The 23,492-nt window shown below is 42.7% G+C and overlaps 1 protein-coding gene across 2 annotated transcripts in view; it reads left to right on the top strand.

The window, feature by feature from the left end:
* The window catches only part of FNDC3B (fibronectin type III domain containing 3B), a 316,784-nt gene extending 295,298 nt beyond the window's left edge, over positions 1-21,486 (top strand). For both annotated transcript variants that reach the window (XM_045851135.1, XM_045851136.1), the window contains exons 24-26: positions 5,649-5,815; positions 8,408-8,535; positions 17,936-21,486. In XM_045851135.1, coding sequence (XP_045707091.1) covers positions 5,649-5,815; positions 8,408-8,535; positions 17,936-18,247 — 607 coding nt within the window. In that variant the 3' untranslated portion in view covers positions 18,248-21,486. The remainder of the gene's footprint in view (positions 1-5,648; positions 5,816-8,407; positions 8,536-17,935) is intronic.
* Positions 21,487-23,492: the final 2,006 nt, after the last annotated feature.

The raw sequence follows: 23,492 nt of genomic DNA on the forward strand, positions 1-23,492 counted from the left end.
GGGAAGTCAGTGAGAGGAATGCCTTCCGGGGATATCCTTCAGGCTTCTCCAGGGCTGAGAAAGGAGTTAAATCATTCCTGAACCTCGGCTCTCGGTTATTAATAACAAGTGCTAGGCGTTTTGTGATGGGTCCTCCCTGCATTGTCCCAGTGGATTCTCATAACAAGCCCTGAGGGTTAGGCCCAATTACCGCACCCATTTACAGAGGAGGAAGCAGCTTACCGGGCTTTGGAGCCCAGGATCACCAGGCAGTTGAAGCTGAATGCAGACGTGAGTCTGCTGACTGTAAGGTTTTTATTACCTCCTCTACCTTCAGTCCCTGTGCCAAAGGGATGGCCCCGCGGTGGGGCCCCATGGGTGTGTCCACACCTGTCCTCTTTTTGCTTGGTCTTCACAGGAGCCCTGTGCCATGGGGCTAATGCCTCCAAAGGTGCATGCATGGCCATGGGCAGCAGGGACTGAGGGCGGAGTAGAAGATCCCTCAGGAACTGCCAGTGTGGGGCCAGGTTGACCTTTAAGGAGCTGTGATACCGTGCAAGGGTGTCCAACCTTTTGGCATCTCTGGGACACACTGGAAGAAGCAAAGTTTTCTGGGCCACACATTAAATACACTGTGGTATGTACTCACAAAAACAATCTCATAATGTTTTAACTAAATTCACGATTTTGTGTTGGGCCGCATTCATAGCCATGCTGGGTTGCATGCAGCCCACGGGCCATGGGTTGGACACCCCTGCAAGGGGGTCCCCGTGGCTACGTATCCCTTTGCCTGAGCTGATACTAAAATTACTCAGTGACTTTCGAGCATGGACTGTGGACCAGGACCCATGTCATCTGTTACACATACATTATTTCAGTGTGTTTGTGTAGTACAGGAGCATTCATATAGTAAAGGGACATTGTGAACATTTCATTTTTACTCTTTGGTCACCAAACTAGTTTAACTTACTTTGGAAAGAGTTGTATGTCTGTGTAGCACAGGCCATTACAGATGTGGCAGAACATCACCGATTCAGATGCACCTGTCCCTGTTGGCACATAAGCCAGCAATGCCCCAGCAAGCTGGAGAGTGGCCTGCGTGGGAGGGGCGGGGAGCCACGGCCATCCCTGCGTCACATGAGCCCATCTGGAACCCCTGGAGGGGTCTGTGGGACTCAGCGGACAGAGTCTGGAGCCATCGGATACCGTGTGTTGAACCTTTACTGTGTATTGGGCTCAGGGCTGGGCTTTTAACCCACATTTCCAGATTTAACTCTTAAAACAACCCATGAGGGTGGATACTGTCCCTGTTTTGCAGACGGGAGAAACTGACACTTAGCAGGGGCGAGTGCTTCAGCAATAAGAGGCAGACCTGAGATTTGGGCCCACGTCCTGCGCTCCGCCACTTCTCACCACCACTTCTCTCCGACAGTGTTGTGGGGAGACCGGAAGGATAGTCCAGTCGTTACCAGGCAGCAGAGTCCAGGGTGTGGCCAGGGGAAGCAGGTCTCTCCCCACATAGTGTGTCCCTTTTGCCTGGGCCACACCACCATCAAAAATCAAGCAACTGAGGTCTCAAAGAGAGTTTTTTCACCATCTTTCATGGGTTAGGCACCCCAGCTTTATGTCCAGCTGACTGCTTCCCATTCCAGGCTCTTCTCCCTTCCCCCAGGCTTGGGCAGTGCATGCCAGGGTGGTACGGATCAGGCCTGCGAGCCAACCAGACTTCCGTTGCCCTCTGACTGTGACTGGTGTCTCAGGACTTGTGGCCCACACATGTGTGTGGGGTCCAGGCACTGACCCTGGGCACTTTCAGGATAAGGGGGAAGGAGATGGGTCAGGAAAGCTGGAGAGCCACTGTCCTCTTCATGGCCAAGCTCTGCCCTGAGCTCTGTGTCCTCAGTTGCATTTGAAATGTGGAGTCTTCCGGCATTGTGTCTGAGGAAGTGTAGCACGTTTTAATTCTATCACCGGAGCCCTCCTGCTTACTTATTAATGAATTTCAAAGTGAAGTTGGTGTTCAAAAAAAAAAAAAGGACTCAGGAGACAGAAAAAATTAAGCTGGTGTTTGTAAAACAAATATTTGATGAATGTTGTTAATCTCCCCCCAGTGGTTGTAGCTACAGGGTGTGTTAACCTGCGAGTCTCTGAGAGAGGCCACCGTGCGACTGGCATAGATCACTGGCTCTGGAGAAAGATGATTCTTTCTTCTCCTGCCTCTTAGAATGATGGAAAATAATTACAGAATTGGGATGAAAAAGAGATTGCATTCTTTCTGTGTTGTCTTGCCTGCTTTTTTATTTTGTTCTGGTGGGCCTTCATTGTTTGAAACGGAAGTTACTGTCAGTGTGTACAGAAAGAAATTGAGGATCGACACCATTTGCCCGAGGCCTGCTCTGTGTGGGCACTTCCAAGTGAGCTGTCGGGTCGAACCCCACCCCAGCATGCTGAGGGAGTGACTCTTGCTAGTGCATCACTGACGGTCCACGTATGAGAGGGTGCACGGCCTTAAACCCGCCCACGGATGGGGCCTCCCAGCTGGGGCCTCATCTGCGGGGCAGCCTCGCTCACCACGCAGCTGACTTCCCACCAGGAGAAGAGGCAGTGGTGTCGATGGTCTCTCAGGAGGGAGAGCAGAGCTTCTTTGACAAAATCCTTCTCCACATTGTAAAGTGATTATAGCCAACACAACTGAGTGACTACTACGTGTCAGGACTGTCCTAAACACTCTTCTTTCATTAACTCATTTAAACCTCACAGGAAATCTGAGGCTGGTACTATCATTGTTGCACAGAGGAGAACACGGAGGCACTAAGAGGCCAAGGTTGCCGGTGACTCAGCCTGCAGAGCCGGTGCTGGTCGCAGGGTGCGCATTTGCAGAGAGCGTATCAGTTCCTTGGATGGGTACAGGAGAAACATGCAACCAGTGTTACCCCTTGAAGTACTTCAAAATTAGAACCCTTAAAGTGCGACCGAAAGGGCCAAACTGTCCATTGTCATTTGAAGATATTTTCAGGAACCTAAAATTAGAGATGAGATTTTCCGAAGGATTCATTTCCCGGTTGTTAAACTGATTTATATGTAGAGTTTAACTAGAATTTATTCACTTGTGCATCATATATATTTCTTTGGTAAAACAGTAAAATATGAAATTAGAAATAGCCATGATAAATTATTTCCATATTATAAAAAGTATTAATACCATGTGTTTCTCATCCCTTTCACCCCAAAGTCTCCTTCTCAAAGTTTTCTTTCTGCTCTTAGCTATTTATTTCCTTAAGAAGAGGGTAGAGGAAACTTGTGGAGTGTGAAAAATGCAAAGTCGGAAACAACCCACAGACTTGCTGGCTCCGAAATGGCTCCCCGTGGGATGAGATGACTCAGGGAGGTCCTGGAAGGCAGTGGGGTCAGCCGTCTTGCTCCATTGCTAGGCCTGTGGGGACGTGGTACCTCTGTTTCTCTAGGTGGCCCATTAGTGTGGGGTTGATGCTGGTGATGCTTGACTATCTTGGAACGTAATCCAACACTCAGGATTCCTAATGTCTCCTGGCCCCCTGCCACCCCCCCCCCTTTGCCCCTTGCACTCAGGAGAGAGCCTGTGTCACGCCCATCTTCACCTTCCTGCGCTTACTGAGGGCTCCGTGCCTGGTTAACTACATGACCTAGGAGTTAGCCACCATCTGTTTTAGCTGCTTCCATTCACATTTTGAGAACAAAATAAAGAAAACTTGCCTCTTCCTCCCACCCCTTCACATTTCTTTCATGCCTTTTCGTGGAGGTGGGAGGTCAGACAAAGCAGGGATGGCTTTCATTGAAGCAGCAGGCAGGTCGTGATTTATCATCGCCGGAGCAGACAGTGGGCTAAATGAAAGGACCAGTCGGAGGCATGCTTATCCTACTGCCTACATAGACACGTTGAACTTATTTTCAAAAGAAAAAACACGCCTTAGAGCAAGGGCACGATGGGAAACCAGTGCTGTTGGTGGTACTGCTCTCCAAACTCCTTTAAAATCAGGCTTTACTGTAAGTTTATAATGAAGATACAGCACTTTTACTTCTTAAACCATGACTTCCATTTTGTGGTATAATTAAGGGTAATTACTCAGGTTAGAGATTTGGGCCAGGTGAGGCTGACTTAATAAATAGCTGTTTGCCTCTAGCATTAGCAAGGGTGTCTTCATTAAGGTGGCGATGTGTCAAGAGCCCTGGGTAGGTTGCCATGGTATTTGTGGGTTTCAGCTTGGACTCTGGCTTTCCCTGAAATTAAAATGTTCAGCCACCAGAATAAAAGGTGCTTCCTTGCAGAGTAAAGCAGAAGGAAGTGAAGGATTTAACCAGTGAAGTGACTATGGCTCGGGAACTCAATTGCAAAGACTGATAAAGGCATGGATAATTTAAAAGAAGTATTGATTCTGAAGGGTTTTATTTAAAAAGAAGTTGTTTCATCTTATCCATCCATCCATGTACCCAGAAGGACTGTTCCCTAACATGTGGAAAAGCCGCTGCTCTTCAGAAAACCCTGCCTGCCCCCAGGACCAACTGACCCACAGGAATTAGGTCTTACCCAGCCTTGTGTCCCAGAGCCTGGCATAGAGCAGATGTTCAGATGTTTGCGAAATGAATGCATGAATTTTGCTTAGCCCTTAGGTGAAATCGACTTACGAGTCACATTTTGAATTATGATTCTATCACTGACCAGCTTCCAGCAGTATCTGAACACAACCAATTGTCCTCAGATGCTGTACCAAAGTGCTGGAAACTGGGAGAACCCCCTGGACCAACAGGATTCAGATCTCATATCAACTAAAGAGCCTGGATAACTTATGGGAAGTTAGGTTATTTCCAAAATGTTACAGTTAGCTATAAAAAGACAAATGATGACCGTATGTTGTAGTTACAAGTAATGCAGTTTCATTGTGAAAATAGTCATTTTTCAAGACCTCTTTTTTTTTTACCTTATGCCTTCTATGCTTATGTCTCATGGAAATAGTAATCAGCAAAGAAGTACAGATATTTTGTCTGGTTCAGACAGGGGAAGGAGCCAGAAGCTGCCAGTCAAAACTGGCTAGCCTGCCCGAGCTATTTTTCTGCTAGTTTTATTAACTGTGATGGATGACTGTAAGCAAAGTATTTTTTTTCCTTTTTTTTTCTAAGACTTATAATCCTAAATGTTTTCTTACTAGTTTGGGAAATGGGCTTTGAAAGATCTTGGAAAGATAAGGGTTAAAATTTAAGTATTTTCTAGCTAAACTTAAGTTATTTGGAAAATTCAGGAAAAGAGGACATTGTATTTATTTCTTTGGTGCCCAATTAACATCAACATTGTTGCCTAGTATGTAGTAGAAGGTAGGTTAGGTTAACAGTAAATCTGGTTATGGAAAATTTGAAATTTTATTGAAAACTGAAAGCATAAACAAGTGTTATTTTTAGAATCTATAAGCCTAACAAAAGGGATCTCATTCTAGGCCTAATATGTATTTAAATCTGTTTTTCTTATTTGTAAAGATATTAGACCCTAAACTATAATGCAACAACTGGTTGATTATTATAATTCAGACTGTATGGAAAGCATTTACCAATTTGGCCTAATCTACTCCACTAGTTTGTACCGTAATTTCTTATCAGCAATAGAAGTTCCTGTGGCTAATGGATTCTGCCCCTTGTTCTAGGTTTATTCCAATCTACAGAGGACCCAGCCACACCTACAAGGTCCAGAGACTAACGGAATTCACCTGCTACTCCTTCCGGATCCAGGCAGCGAGTGAGGCTGGAGAAGGGCCCTTCTCGGAAACGCACACCTTCAGCACAACCAAGAGTGTCCCCCCCACAATCAAAGGTTTGTGGATATTGTATTTCTCCTGTTTGTGGCCATGCTATTCTGAGAGAGTACATTTCTGACTTTAGGTATATTCTTCTAATGTTCCTCAGCAAGATCTAACCAAAAGAACTTCTTAAGAGAAAAGATAGGGAAATGGGTTTGGGGGCGAATGAGAGGCCTTAAAGGAGATGGCCTACCGATAGGCTTGCTCAGGTGTGTGTAAGTGATTATTACAGATAATTTAATAGTCACATCCCCACGGTGGGGAGAGGGACAAAGGAAAGAAACAGACCTGAGGGACAGACTTTGACTCAACATGAGAGTGAGTTCCCGACGTAACACTTAGGACAATTTACCGTGGAAGGTTTGAGGGTCTCCCTTCCCAAAGACATTGAGGAGAAGCAGAGGCTGGCATTCATCTCTCAGTGACCTTGGTGCCTAGAGATGAGAGACTGAGGTAGGCAGCTTCGGCAGCCCGTTCCCTGGCCCGTAGCTCTCACTGGGGAGAGACGCCTTTGGCAGGCTGCAGCCATGGTCTGTTCCCATATATATGGGTATTCATCTTGAGGTTTGTGAGTGACTAGTTTACTCTCTGTCCCCTCCTTGGGGTCAGGGACCAAGCAAAAGCCACTCCACCCAGGTACCCTCTCCATCGGATCTGCTGAGCCCTCATCTCCCAGTTCCAGCTGCAGCGTTAAGCCCTCTGCTAGATGCCAGGCGGGGCAGAGAACCTCAGGGTGACGCCGGCTCAGCCTTTCCCACTCTGCCTTGGGTGTAAGCCTAGCCCCTCCATGGACTTCTGAGCCCTGTTCTCCCCAGTGGCACAATTCTTGTGAAGGTCCTACTGCCCATCTTTGAGGGTGTGGGCAGCACTGGTGGCTTTATCCCGCTGCTGCCCAGAATGATCTTGAGGTTGACAGACAGGCTGCCCACCTGAACCAGGTTTTATGTGGTTAAAGTGGGGTTTACTATATTGTTTAGGTGTCTGGGGGGCCAGCAAAGCTATTTGACACACTGCATCCGTGAGCAGGAGCTGTATCAGCCACCACCACAGCTCAGAGTTCATGACAGGGGTGAGGGGCCTCCAGGACCTGGGTCAGGGCCTGGCTTGGATTCTGTGCAGGTTTCCTGTACTCCCTTCCGGGGTACTTTATGGTATATACCTCCCCCTGCTTCCTGCCCCACAGCGGTCCAGAAGCTCTTTGGCAGCTGCTTCCTCATGTGAGTAAGAAATTGGTGTAAATGGATGGACACACACAAGGCCTGGCTGGGTTGCCTAGTGGGTAAATTCCCTGGCCTTTTAGCACAGCTTTGCCTTTCAGCTGTAACAAAAGATTCCCAGACACACTGTGGCTGATAGAGGTTATCGGGGTAAAGGTTTGCCTGCTTACCATTAGCAAACTTTACCTCCCGAAGTGATTGTTGGTGGAGATTCATTTTGTGGAAAACAGAACACTGAATTGGTGACACCTGCTTTTCCCGGCACATTTACTTCGGAAGGACAGTGTCCTCACCCTGCCACCTGACCAGGGCTCTCCCCCTCCCTCTCAGACTCGGGAGAGTGGTGTCTTAGCTGGAGACCGTTCAGTCTGATAAGGCTTTTTATTTAGTTTTTCTATATATTGCTTGGAGTTTTGACCCACTAATTCCAACTTTTTTAAAAGAAAACCTTTATTTTTCTGAAAAATGCTTGCATAGAATTACAAGTAGAAACAATTGTCTCTAAAGAATTAATGTTAAGTAATTAGAAATGAAAGAATAAGGAGGTTCAGAGAGAGTAGAAAAATGGATATTGAACTAAGCTGTAGACACAGGGGTGTCCAACACCTGACCGCATGTGGCACAGGATGGCTATTCTGTATGTGGCCCAACACAAAACATGAATTTACTTTAAATTCATGTTTTTTTTTTACTCACCAGTTTTCATTAGTGTTCTTGTATTTAATGTGTGGCCTAAGACAACTCTTATTCCAGTGTGGCCCAGAGATGCCAAAAGGTTGACCACCACTGTTAGAGCTATAGCATAAGCTATGAGAAAATACTTAACTTTAAACCACAATGATGAGTCCAGTAGGTGAAAAATAAACTAAGAAAATATAAATACAGGGTCAGCCCTCCCTTAGACCTCACACAGATGGGACTTTTTCTCCCCTGGAACTACCTAACATTACTACTTCTCCTTTTAATCTGCCTTCCATTCTGCTTTTTTGTGTACTTGTTCCACACCTTACTGTCCCCCCCTCCATGGAGTTCTTAATTTCCTTGAAAGCAGGGTTTACACTACCTATTTTTGCCGTCCCCAAACTACCTGGCTCAGGACCTAGTCATAGAAGGTGCTCCACAGCCGTCAGAAAAATAACACAAATTCAGTCTAGGCCCAGCAGTTATCAGTAGGATCCTGAACAAAGGCTGTTTCACCAACGGCCTACTGGTCACCGAGACTAGTCACCGGGTGTCTTCCCCGCGGAAGGGGCACCCGCCGGTCTGACAGGAGGCTGGGCACATAAACCCCCTCGGGACAGGCACCGCACACGCACTCTCCTACTCTTTCTGATAGCGCTAATGGGATGCTCTTTCTTGTGATCTTGAATGTGTGAATTTGTATTTCAGCACCTCGAGTAACACAGTTAGAAGGAAATTCGTGTGAAATTTTATGGGAGACGGTACCACCGATGAAAGGCGACCCCATCCACTACATTCTGCAGGTATTGGTTGGAAGAGAATCCGAGTACAAACAGGTGAGGACCAGTGTGCGTGGTGTGCGTGCGGCTCTCAGACTCAGGCGGGCTCCTTGCCTTTCCCTGTTGCTTTGAATGGCTCGGTGACCAGTGAGCTGCAGTTTTCTTAAAATTAATCATGGAAACTGCCTACATCACCCATTACCTAGTTCTTTAGAGTTTACAAGCCCTAGTTTACATTTTATTTTGCACATGGTGGTATTCAGCTTAAACTTTCAGCTCTCAGGCATAATCTAGTAAAGAGTTGCAAGTTCTGTGTTTGTATATGATGTTGGCAGTTATGTTTGCAAATATCCAAGTCTGTATGTAATTGAAAGCTGAAGTTCCAGTGGTTTTACTGTACAGGAGAGGTACTCTCTACCTAACTACTGAAGCCTGGGTTCTGTCTGCCTCTTTAATGGAAGTTACAGTGGAAGAATAAGGAATGTGACTATCGATTCTTGTGTTCTGCAGTTCAGAAGCTCTAGGTCACTGCTTGCCACCCTCCCATGTGCATGGGAGTCTATTAAAATGCAGACTTGGATTCCATAGGGCTGGGGTGAGGGTTCAAGCTCCCAGGTGATGCTGGTTCATGGACCATACTTTGAGTAGCAGGCTGTACAGATCACATAATAAACACGTGCAAGAGAAAATATAATTGGGATCCAACCACATAATTAATTTGGTTGCATGAATTTTCACACCCCTTTTTGACCCTTAATTCTTGCAAATCCACACATTATAAGACCTTGGCAATTAAAGATACAGGCACTCTATAGGCTTCTGTAATGTTCCCAGGGACTTAATAACTATTTTTGTGAAATCAGGATATCATCCTATCACTCCATTAGGAAAGCTGAGGTCCATTCCTTAACAGCACTTTTAAGAGAGCCACACATTTATATGAAACTCGGAAAATTGAAAATAAATTGCCACCTATCTTCTGAAATTAGCATAATTTGTGAAGACTTCTTTTTTCAGCTCTTGAGGCTCCCGATAACACAAGACAAGTTGAAAATTATTTGAGTCAGAGTTTGTTAAATTGATGGTTGATGTTCCTTGTGTAATAGTAATACTTGGAAATAAAAATGTATTAAAGTGAATCAAAGAACTTTTGGTACATTTTACTGTGCTTTCTTAATATGAAGTGTCAGAGAAAAGAATGAATTGCTTTCAGCACATTTGCAAAAACTGCATTTTAATTCTGACACCCACCAATTTTGATTAACATCAGTGGATGATGTCACCAAAGCTCCCATCGCTGCTCTTAAACAGGAGCCAAAACACTACTGTTTCCCTGCACTCTCCAAACTCATGCTATACAGTGTACCCCATTTCAGAGGAAGTGACTCTATGTGTGGAATTATTTCAGCTTACCAGGAAGATACGATTGGTTTCAGGGTCTCAGCTCAGACGGAAGTGAGATGAGCTCCCCGCCGGATGGAGTCGCCTGTGGCGCTGGGGCAGCGCTGCCCAGTTCTGCAGCAGTGATGTAAAAATGGCCACACGGTGAAATGTTACAGAATTTCACAGCATGTTACTTGACACTTAAAACTTTCATTCTCCAACAATACATTCATTGTGTATCCATTATTGTACTTTTAAAAACCTTTTGTTCCATGTCCCATGCTTTTCCACATGTTCTTAGAAACAGATGTTCTTTAAAGCACAGTGATTACTATTTTATATTTTAAAAGCAGCATTATTTGGTCATTATCTATATATGTCAGGCATTGCCAAAATATAGGTCAATTTACTTGGTAATCTAGATTTTGTTGACAGATTGGCTGTTTTGAATCTGGTACTTGTTTAATGTTATATATTTAGACCCATGGACATATAAATATTAATATACATAACCCCACATATGCCTGGGAATATATTTCTTATTGTAAACAGTTACAAATGAGTTTCTTGTTAAAAATAGGTGAAAACACAGTACTAGAGGGCAGGCTCGGTAGATAGGGGTTAGCATGCTTCACATAACTATGTCTTCCCTACATTTACCAAGAAATGATTAAGGTTGGTAGTGGTGCATGAAAAGCCACAGTTGAGTCAGGGACAAATTGTACTGAGTTTTTTCCTTTTCCCTAGTCAATAAGCATTAAGTGAAACATGATGTTTTTGAGTACTTCATTCACTTGTTTTGGACACGAGATAGGGAATGAAAGCTATTTATATTATGTGTGCAGAGCAATGGTTAAAATAATTATAGTCCAGAGATAACAGGCTTTGAGTTCATAGAAAAGTAGAGAGAATCATTGCTGAGCAGAGTCCGCTGCAGAGGCGCCTGCTGCTGAGAGCACTGAGTGTGCCCCAATCCCTGCAGGACCACTAATGTATGGGCTGTTTTTCTCGGTGTTACCTTCCTACGACCGGCACATAGCTAGGCACTCGGCAAATGTTTCCTTTCGGCACAAAAGAGTCAGTTTCAAAGGAACAGGGTTATTTATACAGCAGTTGAAAGTATAAGCTCCAGCATGGGGTGGATTTAGAAGTGATATTTGTAACTTAGGATAAACATCACCTGTAATAGGAGGATATCCTCCTGCAACCCAGGCTTACCTTTACAGCAACACAGGGCAAAGGCCAGGCCTTTTCTGATGTTTTGTTTGAAACAATGACTTTACCTTTGCCTTGGTTGTAGCTAATTAGCTTTCTTTGTGGAGCTATCATGATGTGGGGTGAGCAGCTGGTTTTAACTATGAAACGATCGATTAACTTCAAGTGTTAAATCCTCACTTGAAATTTTTCTCTGCATTAGGATGCATGCTGCTCTTGATTTGGCTCTTCTGCCACTTAGTGAACATTCCAACCACATGTTTTTTTAAAGAAACTTAAAACTACTTTCAATCAATATTAATTGTAAAGCATCCTTGAAAAGAATGAAAATATGCATATGCAGGTATGCATTTGCATAAGATATAACAGTTTAATACCATTATATCTGTTAATACTATTAATAATATCCACATTCCTGTTCAGAAAGCAGTAATTTTATTTAAAAAATTAAAAATAAACATTGAAGATGAGTAAAAGGTAACAAATTGTAAGACATTATTACCTATGAAGAGTCAGAATTTGTGACAAATTATTAATATTCTTGGCACTCGTATTTGTTGCATTACGAAGGCCTTTGAAGCATCTGAGAATTTACAGAGCTCCATGTTTAATTTGAAGGCATCTCTCTATCAGTGTAGTTTTACTTAGTGTCATTGTTAGAGTGTAGTACTGGACATGTATTGATTCTTCACGGTATCTCATAAGTTACTGTGAGTAAAGACCTTCTCTGGGGAGAACTTAGTCTCGAGCCTACTTATTTTCTAATGGCCTTCAATTTAACTCCCTAACAGAAATTAAACCCTGGGGCCATGACTGTCTCATGCACCGTTTTTAAAATTTTGTCATGAGTAAAGAGTCAATTCCAAAGCAAAATAAGAATAGATCAAAAGGGAGAGAGTTGAAAGTCATCACTTATTTTATTGATTCTTGGGGGGAGCGGGTTAGGTTTACACATATATGTAAGTATCAGACGAAGGTAAGGACCCTTCACACCAGAAAAATCCTCACGAGTGCATTCATTTTAAATTTCATGTGAAATAAACTTACATTCAGTTTCCTGGAGCCCAGGTACCTTGGGTCTATGGGGAAACTGTTAGGTGCTTTTTGTTTGCACTGAAGGTGGGTTGCCGGGCATCTACGAGAACAGCCTGGCTAGTGTTCTCGGAGCTTACACGCCGTGGGGGTGAAAGCAGCGCACTCCCGAGGAGCAGCCCAGTAACTAGCCTGGCCTGTCTCTGACTGGGAAGCATGGCGCCTGCCCAGCCTTGCGCCCTCTAAAGAGGAGCTCGGGTTGGTATCTGCCTCCCACAGTCATGTGATGTTGGAGGAATTACTTCACCTTGCTGAGCCTTGGTTGTCCTGTAAAAGTGGGGACACTGGTCCTCTAGCTCAGGGTTCCTGTGAACATCCCATCAGCTGTGTCTTGAGAAGGCACCGTGTGAGTGACAACGCTACCCAGTTGTGTCTCCCTTCCCAGCTCTTGGGAGAGGGGTGACCTCGGGAAAGAGATCCAGACACTGGTCCCCAGTATGAGCCTCCGATGATCTGCCCCGAAGGCTCTCTTTCTAAAGGATTTCAGCTACACAGCATGTTTCTCTGAATTAAGGGTCACAGATTCTTCATTTTGGTTGTCTGGGTATCACTTTAAACCCTCCCATTTGGAATAAACATGTCCAGGTTACTTCAAAATATATCGTACATCCAATCAAGAATGGAAATCATCTTCATAAAAATAATATAGCTTATGCATGTCCTGCGTGCAATGTTATGATTGGATACTTCAATAGAGAACATCCGAAGAGAATGGGAGGCACGTCCAGCTACCCTGCCGTGGAGAGCAGCCCAGCTGGACGGCAGGCCTGACGACCTTGTGATTTTGTGATCTCACGGCTGTGTTAGTTACACAAAAACAAATCAGTTCACTCAGACCTCAGGAGTCAGAACCCTCAGGAAATGGGGTTTGGCAATTGTTTTAATTTTCCCTTAGCTTAGAATTAATCCAAAAGGCTTAGTCAACTTAGTAGTTGACTCTCTCTCTTTTTTTTTTTTCCTTCAGCCTCACATCCAGTTCAGAACTTCTTTCTTGTCGGGGTTCTTTTTCTTTTTCTTTTTCTTTTTTTAATTTTAATTGTTCAAGTACAGTTTTCTGCCTCTTACTCCCATTCTAGCCCACCCCTCCAGCCCTCCCCACCTCCCTCCCATTTCCAGCCCTCCCTTGCTTCTGTGCTTGTTGACTTTTTCTAAAGTAGATCAGAAACTATCAGTACACTTAAACAAGTTAATCACTGTTAGCGATTCCGTCTGTGCAGTGATGGCTGTGCCTGCGCTGAGCCCCCATAGCCGCTGTGGCTTGTGTGTGTCTTCTGACACTGAGTGCTCCCCTCTTCAGGCAGCGTGGTGTGAGAATGGCACTGCTGAGCATCCGAGCACTCTAATTAGAGAATATTCACTGTGCGCCTTTGTTCAAGCCTTTGTACTGGGTGCTGCGGAGATAATAGAACACCGCCCCACGTATAGTACTATTTAGCATAAATATGTCTTTTTAGAAGATAATGTTAACATTGTATTGCCAATGCTTGTGAAAGATGGGAGCTGTTCTAATTAAAACTGTAAGAAGGGCTAAAAGAACAGCATCTACAAATTAAAGCCTAATTCTTGATTGGACTTGTCATTAAGGAAGCTTCCTTCCATTTGATATTCATTTTCCTTCACTAAGATTTCTGCCTAATGGTATGTGAAAAGTGGCACTTTTTGCTTTCAAAACACATTTTCAGAGATTTTTCACTCTAAGGAGTTAGAGTTGAGAAGTGCAATCAAATTATCATATAAAGTCTCTGTTCAAGATTCCGGGAATAAAGTTTCTGGGGAATGAAATATACTTCTGTCCTAACTTTCTTAAAGGGATCCAGTCATGCAAATTATGGAAATCATAGAAATCATTTAAATAGATATTAAATAAAAATATGAATCCACTTTGCAAAATTGCCCAAAGCATCTGTGGGGATAGCTCCTTAAGTAGTTTTCTGCAGTGAGGTCATTGTTTGCTGGCAGATAGCAGAAGCCGCGTTGTGACAGCAGTGTTCCCCCAGTCTTTGCTTGGCACGGACCGGGTGGGGGACCACTCCTTGTGCATCATAAAGGCAGTGCTTTCCTTCTGGGCAGCAGAGCCCAGGGCTGCGTGATCTGCCACGTGTTTAATGGCCACAGCAGGGAGGTGGTAGGGCCGAGTGAACTGGACCTGGTGTCACGCCAGTCATTAGATGAGGACGGAAATGGCAGGTTGGGGGGCACCAGGCAGCGCTGGGGGAATTCCAGTGGTGAATGCAGGTGTTTGAGGCACAAGTCGGAACTTGTCTGAGGCCCACCTCTGCGTTGTTCAGTTTCTTCATCTGTAGGGTGGAAGTAATAATCACCTGACAGTGTAATCAGGAGGATTAAATTTGATAAACTGAATTTATCTCCAGCATCTTCCTTTCAGAAAGCATTTTTCACATGCCTCTCTCCTCTAATCCACCTTGGAGCTACTTTAGGTACAGTACGCTCCTACCCCCATGTTACAGATGAGAAAGCATAAGGCTCAAAGCTCTACTTGCCCGAGTTCACAAACCTAGAAAGTGGCAGTTCCTGTACCTGAGAGGAATCTGCCCAGTGGCTCCCAGTGGCCATGTCAGGCAGGACCCAGTCCCTCCGGGTCGCACAAAGAAAAGGGAGAGGGCTCCAAGGGCTCTAATATTTTACCCTTTGGTGAGTGTGAACAAATATTTCAAGAGGCGGGCCCCCAAGAGAATGAACAAAAGAAGTGTATCAGGAAACCTTGTAGCTGAGGCTTAGATGGCCTTAGTCATGCCAACATTAACAACCACCAAAGGGTCACAGTGAATTGTGTACCTGGGGCACCGCAGATAGAAACCAAAGCTCAAACAGTGGGTGTGAGCGGACCTGCTTCATCGAACTGGTGCACTGGTTCCGTGGGCTGCCAGTCATTCCTTCTGTGAATGGTCCCAGCAGGTTCCAAGAAAAGACTCGTCTCAGAAAATAGCAACTTGAACACTTAAATTTAAGAAATTAAGAAAGTAGAGAACATCCATAATTAAAAGATACCTTTAAACAAAGGTGTGTCATTGCTTTCCTGAGACCACCCACATGTTGGGAAGTAATTCATGGACTGTCTGTTGTAGTGTAGTCTGAACTCCCAACCAGCCAGCCATGTGACAGTGAGGGCCATCATCATGACAACATGCTCATCTTAAAATACCCACTTAACTCGTCATCAGAGCAGTGAGAAGGAGGTGGCCTCTCTCTATTCCAGAGGTGGAGGGCAGTTCTTCCATTCCTGCTTGCTCCAGCCCAGCTCTGTCCCTAATTCCAGTGGCAAAGGCACGGACCACAACCTTGAAAGAGTCAGGGCAGCTCACCAAGGCAAACATGCTTAACATCTTACAAAGCACGTGACAAAAGCAATGATGAATCTGGAACAGCATGAGAAACAAGCAGTTTTTCCTGGCGTTTAGTCACTAAACAAAAGTGTAATAAATGAGACACATAAAGTTTTCTTACAAGGTTTGAAAATGAGAGAGGGAAATATCTTAAGAAGAAGGCTAAATATCAGGTGAGCATTAAAAGTCCGGCGCCTTTTCAAAGCCAGGAGAGTCCTTTGCTCTCTTCTCTGTCAGCTCGCCCCGCACTAAATGTGCGGCCAGCACTCCTATGTTCGCTGGTGGACGGTCCTGCTTCTTGGTAGAAGTTGTCAAGAGGCTTCAGAAACACTCATCATTTGTAGCTTCCTACTAACTCTCCATGGCTGGTAAATGTTTCCGACAGAGTTAACATTGTTGGAAATACTCTTCTTCCATGGTACTTTATTAATGGGCAAAGTTGACAGCTTTACTAAGGTAGCCTGTTGAAAATGTTCATATCTGTCATTTTTAATTGTTGTATTTTAAGAACATATTTGGAGTTTTTAATTTTTAAATAGTAATAATAACAATAGTTCACTTTTATTATGCAATTCCTAGGTACCAAGCATGTTTTAAGCACTCACTCAGTGCCACTCCTACAGAAAGAGCACTTAATTTTCCTTTCTTGTTTAATTTTCTCACCAGCCAATCTCTTACTGATCTGGTTAAACTCCAGCTAGTTTTTCCTGTCTCTGTTGACTGGCGCTGGTATAAACCATACATTTTCGTGTAATTTTGATCTAATCTTCATCTTCTGTAAGTGTTTTGAGGACCAGTAGCACTTTGATAAAAGGACCCTGTGAGACCTCTCCTCCCTCAAAGACTCTCACGCATCAGTCATCCCGGGGTGGAGATCTCTGAGTGAGCGGGCAGCTCTTCAGTCCTGTACCAGTGAGGCTTGTGGGCACCGTACAGGGTGGGGCAAGAGTAGGTTTAAAGTCGTTCTTATGGAAAATAATATGATAATTAATAAATAATAATACACAAACTCTGTGTTTTATGTACGCAACTGTAAACCTATGTTTGCCACACCCTATATTAGAATTAACAAAGGGGAGAAAACATCTCGGATCCCTACTAGAAAAAAACAGATCGGTCATACACAGAGAGAACACTTAAGACAGACTGCTTAATTATTTAAATGATAATCTGTGATAAATTGGACTACATCGAAAATTTCTCAAGAAATTATTAGGCAGTCTATAAAACTGGGAGGCGGTATTCGCAACGTGCATCTGACAAAGCATGTATATCCAGATTATATAAAGAATCTCTGCAAATTAATAAGATCAGATTAAAAACAGACAAAAAAAAACGTTGAACTTTCTCTTCACCAAAGATGTATGAGTGCCCAATAAGCATGTAGAAGGTGGGAAACATCATTAGTCATCAGGGAAGAGCAGGTGAGGTACCATTCTCACTCACTAGCATGGCTAACACACAGAAGACGACAAAACGAATGTTGGGCGGGGGTGTGTGGGGTTCCTGGAGCTCGCATACTTCCCTGATGGGAGTTCGGGGTGATTCAGTCACATTTGAAACTGTTTCTCCTGAAGTTTAATGTAGACTTTCCCTGTGACCCAGCACTTCGACTCCTATGTATTGCCTAAGATAAGTAAAAACTTAAGTCCTCAAAATTTGTACAAAAATGTTCATACAGTTCTTATATAAAAGCTCCAAACTGAAAACAACACAAGTATCCGTCAAAAAGAAATGGATAGATTGAGGTGTGGGCATCCAATGGAACACTCCTCAGTGAAAGTGGTAACTACTGAAATCAGGACTGTGGATGAATCTCGTAGGCACCGGAGAGTGTATACTCTTTGCTTCTGTTTCGATGAACTTCTAGAACAGGTGAAACTAATTACACAAGTCGAAGTCCGAATAGTGCTTACCTCCTAGGGCTGGAGGCGGGGTATCTTACTGGCCTTGTGTTACTTGGTGTATCCAATTGTCAGGAAGTTGTTCGACTGAAACTTTGCATTTCATTGTTTATACAATTCATTGTTTTTAATTGTTTTAATTAAAATCTCCTTATTCTGTGGATCCAGATCGTAGAGCCCTTTGTAAGAATGAAGCCATCTTCTGATTTATAGCCTAAATGATCATTGAAATGTACCTAGATGCATGTGTATTACTCATGTCAGCTACAATTCTAGTCTGTGCCTGCCTCCTTCTGCCACTGTCAGAGTCACTGAGCTGTGTATTGTTTGATTCAGAGTGCGTTGGGATACCTTGCTTATGGATGGCACACAGACTAGAAGAAATACCTTTCTGTATAATCCTTGATGTTGCAGAGTTCAAGCCAGGTCCATGAGCCTCCTGATGTTAATGTGATTATTACTTTAGAGACTGCAGTATTTGTATAAATTAATTGACCAGAACTTTTCCTTTTCTTGAAGGTGTACAAGGGGGAAGAAGCCACATTCCACATCTCAGGCCTCCAGACCAACACAGACTACAGGTTCCGCGTGTGTGCGTGTCGGCGCTGCGTAGACACCTCTCAGGAGCTGTGCGGGGCTTTCAGCCCCTCCGCAGCCTTTGTGTTACAGCGCAGCGAGGCCCTGCTTCCAGGGGACATGGGGAGCTTAGACGATCCCAAAATGAAGAGCATGATGCCTACTGATGAACAGTTTGCAGCCATCATTGTGGTTGGCTTTGCGACTTTGTCCATTTTATTTGCCTTTATATTACAGTACTTCTTAATGAAGTAGACAAACCCAACAAAACTAGAGGTATGAATTTAATGCTACACATTTTAATATACACATTTATTCAGATAACCCCCTTTTTACGCCCTTTTGTTCTTTGATTTATATATTTCTCTTGTTTTACAGATTTAGCTAGGAAAAAAATATCAGTGTTTTGGTGCACCTTTTTGAAATGCAAAACTAGAAAGAGATTAAACTGGATTTTTTTTTTTTAAAGAAAAAAAAGAAGGAGAAGGAGAAGAGCAAATCAGATACCAAAAGCTAGCTTTCTTATCTTTCTTTCGTATTTTCAGACCTGCCTCCTGTTTTCACTGATGTCTTGTGCAAGCCTTGGATTTTTTTTCCCATGTTACAGTTTAGTAATTTATATTCACTAGTCACTTCTACGTCTTGACCATCTGTAGCTGTCAACGAGAATCACAGTGTGTGTCGTCACAGGGCTAGGGTGCCGGTGTCGTGCGGAGTGCGACCACACGGCAACCTGCAGACGGTGTGTTCGCTCAGAGAAGGCTGCCCTCAACAACCGCGTTGTCACTCAGTTATCTAACTGTTTAGCTCACTAAGATCAAAAAGTGTACTTTAATCTAAAATGTTTTAATAATCTGTATCTCTTATGATTTTAACACTATGAGCTGCCTGTCTAAGAAATCAAGTAACCAAAATGCACCTATAAATTATGGAGCATTGTAGATTTTACCACGTCGATTTATAGCAGTAACTTTAAAAGGGCATTGTGCAATAGTTAGTTGTTTCCTTGTTCAGCTATTTTAAAAGCTGCTTTAACTTGTTTGTTTGTCTTTGTATATAACTACTTCTAATCTAATCACTAGAGTTATTATATTCTGTTACGTTTGACCAGAGTTATATGACAAGAACTGGTGACAGTTTAGTGCCTCTGCCCATCGTTCATGATTTACACTAATTGTGAGAAACCTTCTTATACGTCAGCTCATTATTTTTGAAAGATTTGCCTTTAGGCTGTTCTTTGAGGTATCAAATGAAGTGATTGAATTTCCATACCTTAATTCGGTGCACATAATACTAAGCTAACAGCAGATGAAAACTGGTAAAACCCAAGAGAGAGTCATTCAAATTTGCAGTTACTGTCTTTGTGGGGTTGACCCGGCCGTGTGCGGAGAGGGAGTGGAATTTGGCTGTAAGCACAGGGTGTCTGGGGCCGAGGAGCCCAGAGTCTTTACCTGGATCTGTCACTGACTCGCTGCATGACCTGAACACGTCACTTTACCTCTCTGTGCCTCAGTTTTCCCATGCATTAAAAATAAAATAAAATAAAATAAAATAAAATGGGGATTCTAACGTTTGTAAGTGCTTTGAGATCCTTGATTAACAGGTGCTATTGGAGTGCAAAGTGTTACTCTTGCATGTTTATTTTGAGTCATGAGATAATCAGTTTTAACCCAAAGTCATTGGATTATTTATATGAAGTCCATAATGTTCGCGTACCTCAGGGACATTTAAGAGTTGGAGGTGCAAATATATTCCAAAAGGGTGCAACAGACACAGTGTATCCCCCCCGCCTTCTGTTTTTGTATATTTTTGCTACTTGGTTTTTCTTCCTCATCGCTCTTTTGTGCTTGGTCTGTGTTGTCTTAAGATGCAGTATCCTGTACCAGCTTATAATATTCCCATACCAAAGTCATGGGGAAGCCAACATTATTTTGTTTTTGGTTTATTTATACTATATTCTGCATACAGTACTTTAAATGCCAATTACAGTGCAATCTTTATTTATTGTAAAATTTTTTAAATGTACTTATGTACTAATTTTCCCCTGTAGCATGTTATTTTTTGTGTGTTTTATACTTTTGTAATTTTAGGTCAGTCTTGTTCCTTGGCAACATCTGTAGTATTATCAACCTTCTGACATTTTCTTGTGTTTTTAAAGATAAGAGCATCTAGTGCATTAAATGCCAAAAAAAAAAATAAAATCCATTATCAGTGATTGAAACGTTTACATGTACCCAAAAAATCATAATCATCTCTTAAAGAAAGTGCTAAGATTAATGAATTATTCTGTGTGCCTATATTGATGTAGTAAGTACTAGAGAGTTCTGTATTTTGTTATTGACTATAATAATTAGTTTAATTAGCCTTGCAAACTGATGATATCAAGGTAAATATATTTTTGCCAAAGTCTGGCCTTCCAAAATGTATCCCTCTATTTAATTGTGTATTATATAACCCACTGTAACATTGCATCTGCATTTTGAGACAATTTCAAGCAGGTGTTTTGGGAAGAAGGCATTTTTCAAGCAATGAAGATTCAAATGAGTACAAGAACCTCGTTTGCAGAAAGAAAAAAAAAATGTCCCTTTTTGGAAACACTTTAGAACTGCTGCTACAAAGGACAACTGCTCTGACTCAGTTGAGATTTTTTTAAATGAAATAATACTTTAGGCCAAAATTACTATGAATATTGGATCTTTCTGAGATTTTCATACTACCAGATTTAACCACCAGAAAGCAGAAGTGTGCAAAACACTAGCTGACGGCACTTTATTTTATTGCTCTCCTTTATTTGGTATTCATCATAACCCCTCAGACAGAAAGTTATTACTCTATATGGCACTGTTTTCTATCACAAATATGTATATGTGATATTGATATATAACTATATATATTGCCATTACGCGTGAACAATAAAATAAAGTGTTATGTTAACCTTCTCTCTCTGCCCTTTTGCAGTATGTAGGAATGAGTGCGTGGCTTTCTGATGCTCTGTATGTCAAACTCATCCCTGGCACAAGAAATTCCAGTCATGTGAAGCAAACTGCCCTTTGTCCTCAAAGAAATTGTTTAAAAAAACTTTTTTAAAAGATTTTTTTCATATTACCTGCCTTGTTCTTATCAACTTGAAATGTTGACATTTTCTAACTGTGTTTTGTTGGCTACAGTAATTCAGTATTCCTGTCAAAATTGAAAAGTGCCCTAATTGAATGTGTTTGAATGTTATCCTTGCACAATTCTTTAAATTTAAAGACAAAATGTTTTACCTCACTGTTGGACATACATTCCAATCTTTTCAACTTTAGGAGAAAAAGAAATAATCATGTTTTCCTGTATTGTAAATTTTAGACTATTTCATATACATTGTATTGAAACTGCCATATCAATTTTAATGTATAGATTTTGCAAATACTATGCTATATGTAATAACCTAACTGTATCTGTAGTGTATATGTAATATATTTATGCCCAATAAATGTTTTAATTCTTTCTGACTTAAGTAGGGTTCTTCTGCCGTGAGAAGGATTGCTTTTGTTGTTGTTGTTATTTTTTGAAAACTTAAACCACATCCCAGAAATTGCAAATTCAAATGCTTTTAGAGGCCAAGCAGGTGTTATAGCACATGGGGGTTGCTGTGCCACCCAAAGGGGCAGCTGCCACCTAGCTCCTGCTGCTCGGGGTCCTGCAATCATGCTTTCTAAAGAAGCAAAAAATCTAAATTTCCCCATATGGACCAACTAGAGTGTGATTGTAGACCACACGGGGCCACGGGCTGCTGGCTTTTTGTTTGGTTGGTTGGTTTTTGTTTTTCAGTCTGTGTGCATAATCTGCCACCTCTTTGCCTAACATTTTATCTATATGTCAAAACTCGGGAGCCCAGGTCTGGTCCCCAGCCCCGACTGCTCCCTCTCCTTAACCAGCTCACACAGCTTTGACCTCCACCTTCCCTGATCCAGGTCTCATTCAACAACAACAACAGCAATAAAGCATAGTACTTTTACTATGGCTGTGGTTTCATTGTTAGAATTGTTTTTCTAGGAATCCATTTTTTTTTATTTCTGGGGGGGAATATATGGAGAAACTAATTGTGTATGACTCAGAGTTCACTTTCATACACGAAGAATGACAGACATTCTTATGTACAAGAATGATAAATTGAAGACAACAGATTTGACACGCTCTTGACACCCCACTGAAAATACAGCAAAGAATTTAAGTCTCAACTCTAGGCAGAATGGGGGCAGAGTTATTAGCACCAGAAGTGTGGAAACCCAACGGAAGAAAGCCAAATTTTAATTTATCGGGGAAAACGCATGCCAATGAAATTTACATGCAGAATAGCCTGAAGGCTCAAAAATAGAAGTATGTCCTGAAGTGATGGTTAAGGGAGAGAAGGGCCTAAAATAGGATGTGTTGAAAACTGTTTAAAATGCCATTAGATCTATAAAATCCCTCCCCATGTTTTTGCACTGAACAATCGCCACTCCACAGAGGCCCTCGTGTTCGTCCTCAGAAGGTGAAGTAGGAAGTCTCTGGACTTGGAGATGCCACCCACAGTGGAGCGTGAAGGGGCCATATCGAAAACAGAGTAAAGCGAACATAGGTATATGGGAGGATATCAGAGTCTTCCCTGAAGAGCCTCATGCACTGAAAAGAAAGGTCTGAAGAACTGGTCCAGGCAGAACAGTTTGCTGTTCCTCGATGGTACTGCTCAGCCTTGGCGGCAGGGTAATATCACCTGGGGAGAAATTCAAAATCGCTATACCCAGTTCGTATTCTACAACAATAAAACAAGTATTTCTGGAGCATCGGTGTTGTTTCAAGCTTGATTCCATTGTACAGCCAAGATTGAGAACTACTGCACTCCAGTGGAACTCAGTCAACAAACCTCTGTCAGCTTTTCAATCCTCCAGCTTTACCAAGGGCAGCCTGACATCTGATGAAAGCTGCTAACATGACCGAGAAGTCCAAAAGCCAATAACTCGGAAGAATCAGAGGCTAAGAAAGAAGACGCTTCAGGAAACTATTCCATCTCCAGAGAGGCTAGAAAAGATTAGTCGCCTGTAGACTCAGGATAGAATTCTGTGAAAAGGAATGGTTGAGGAACAGGGAGACGTTCTCAGAAATTAAAAATTCAGTAGAAGGGTTGGGAGCTAAAATTAAGAATCACCTGATTGATAGAGCAAAAATAAAAAGATAAGATAAAAGATTGGGATCAGACCAGGACATTCAATATCCAAGTAATAGGATCTCCAGAAAGAGCAGAAAATGTAGGGGAGGAGATGATCAAACACTTGTGTTTCTAGAATGGGAGAGAAGAGGGGTGCTCAGCAAACAAATGAGAACAGGACCCTCTGCCAAGGCACGCCGTCTTGAAACATCAGAACGCTCGTACCAAGAGAAGCTCGTGGGAAAGCTGGTCCCATGGAAGGATGAGAAATCAGAGTGGCTCTCCACTTGTCGATAGCAGCGCCAGAAGTTTGAAGTCAGTGAGGCAAGT

This window comes from Phyllostomus hastatus, unplaced genomic scaffold, assembly GCF_019186645.2.
Source record: "Phyllostomus hastatus isolate PE091 unplaced genomic scaffold, TTU_PhHast_1.1 phas_contig_86, whole genome shotgun sequence".
NCBI classification, from domain to species: domain Eukaryota; kingdom Metazoa; phylum Chordata; class Mammalia; order Chiroptera; family Phyllostomidae; genus Phyllostomus; species Phyllostomus hastatus.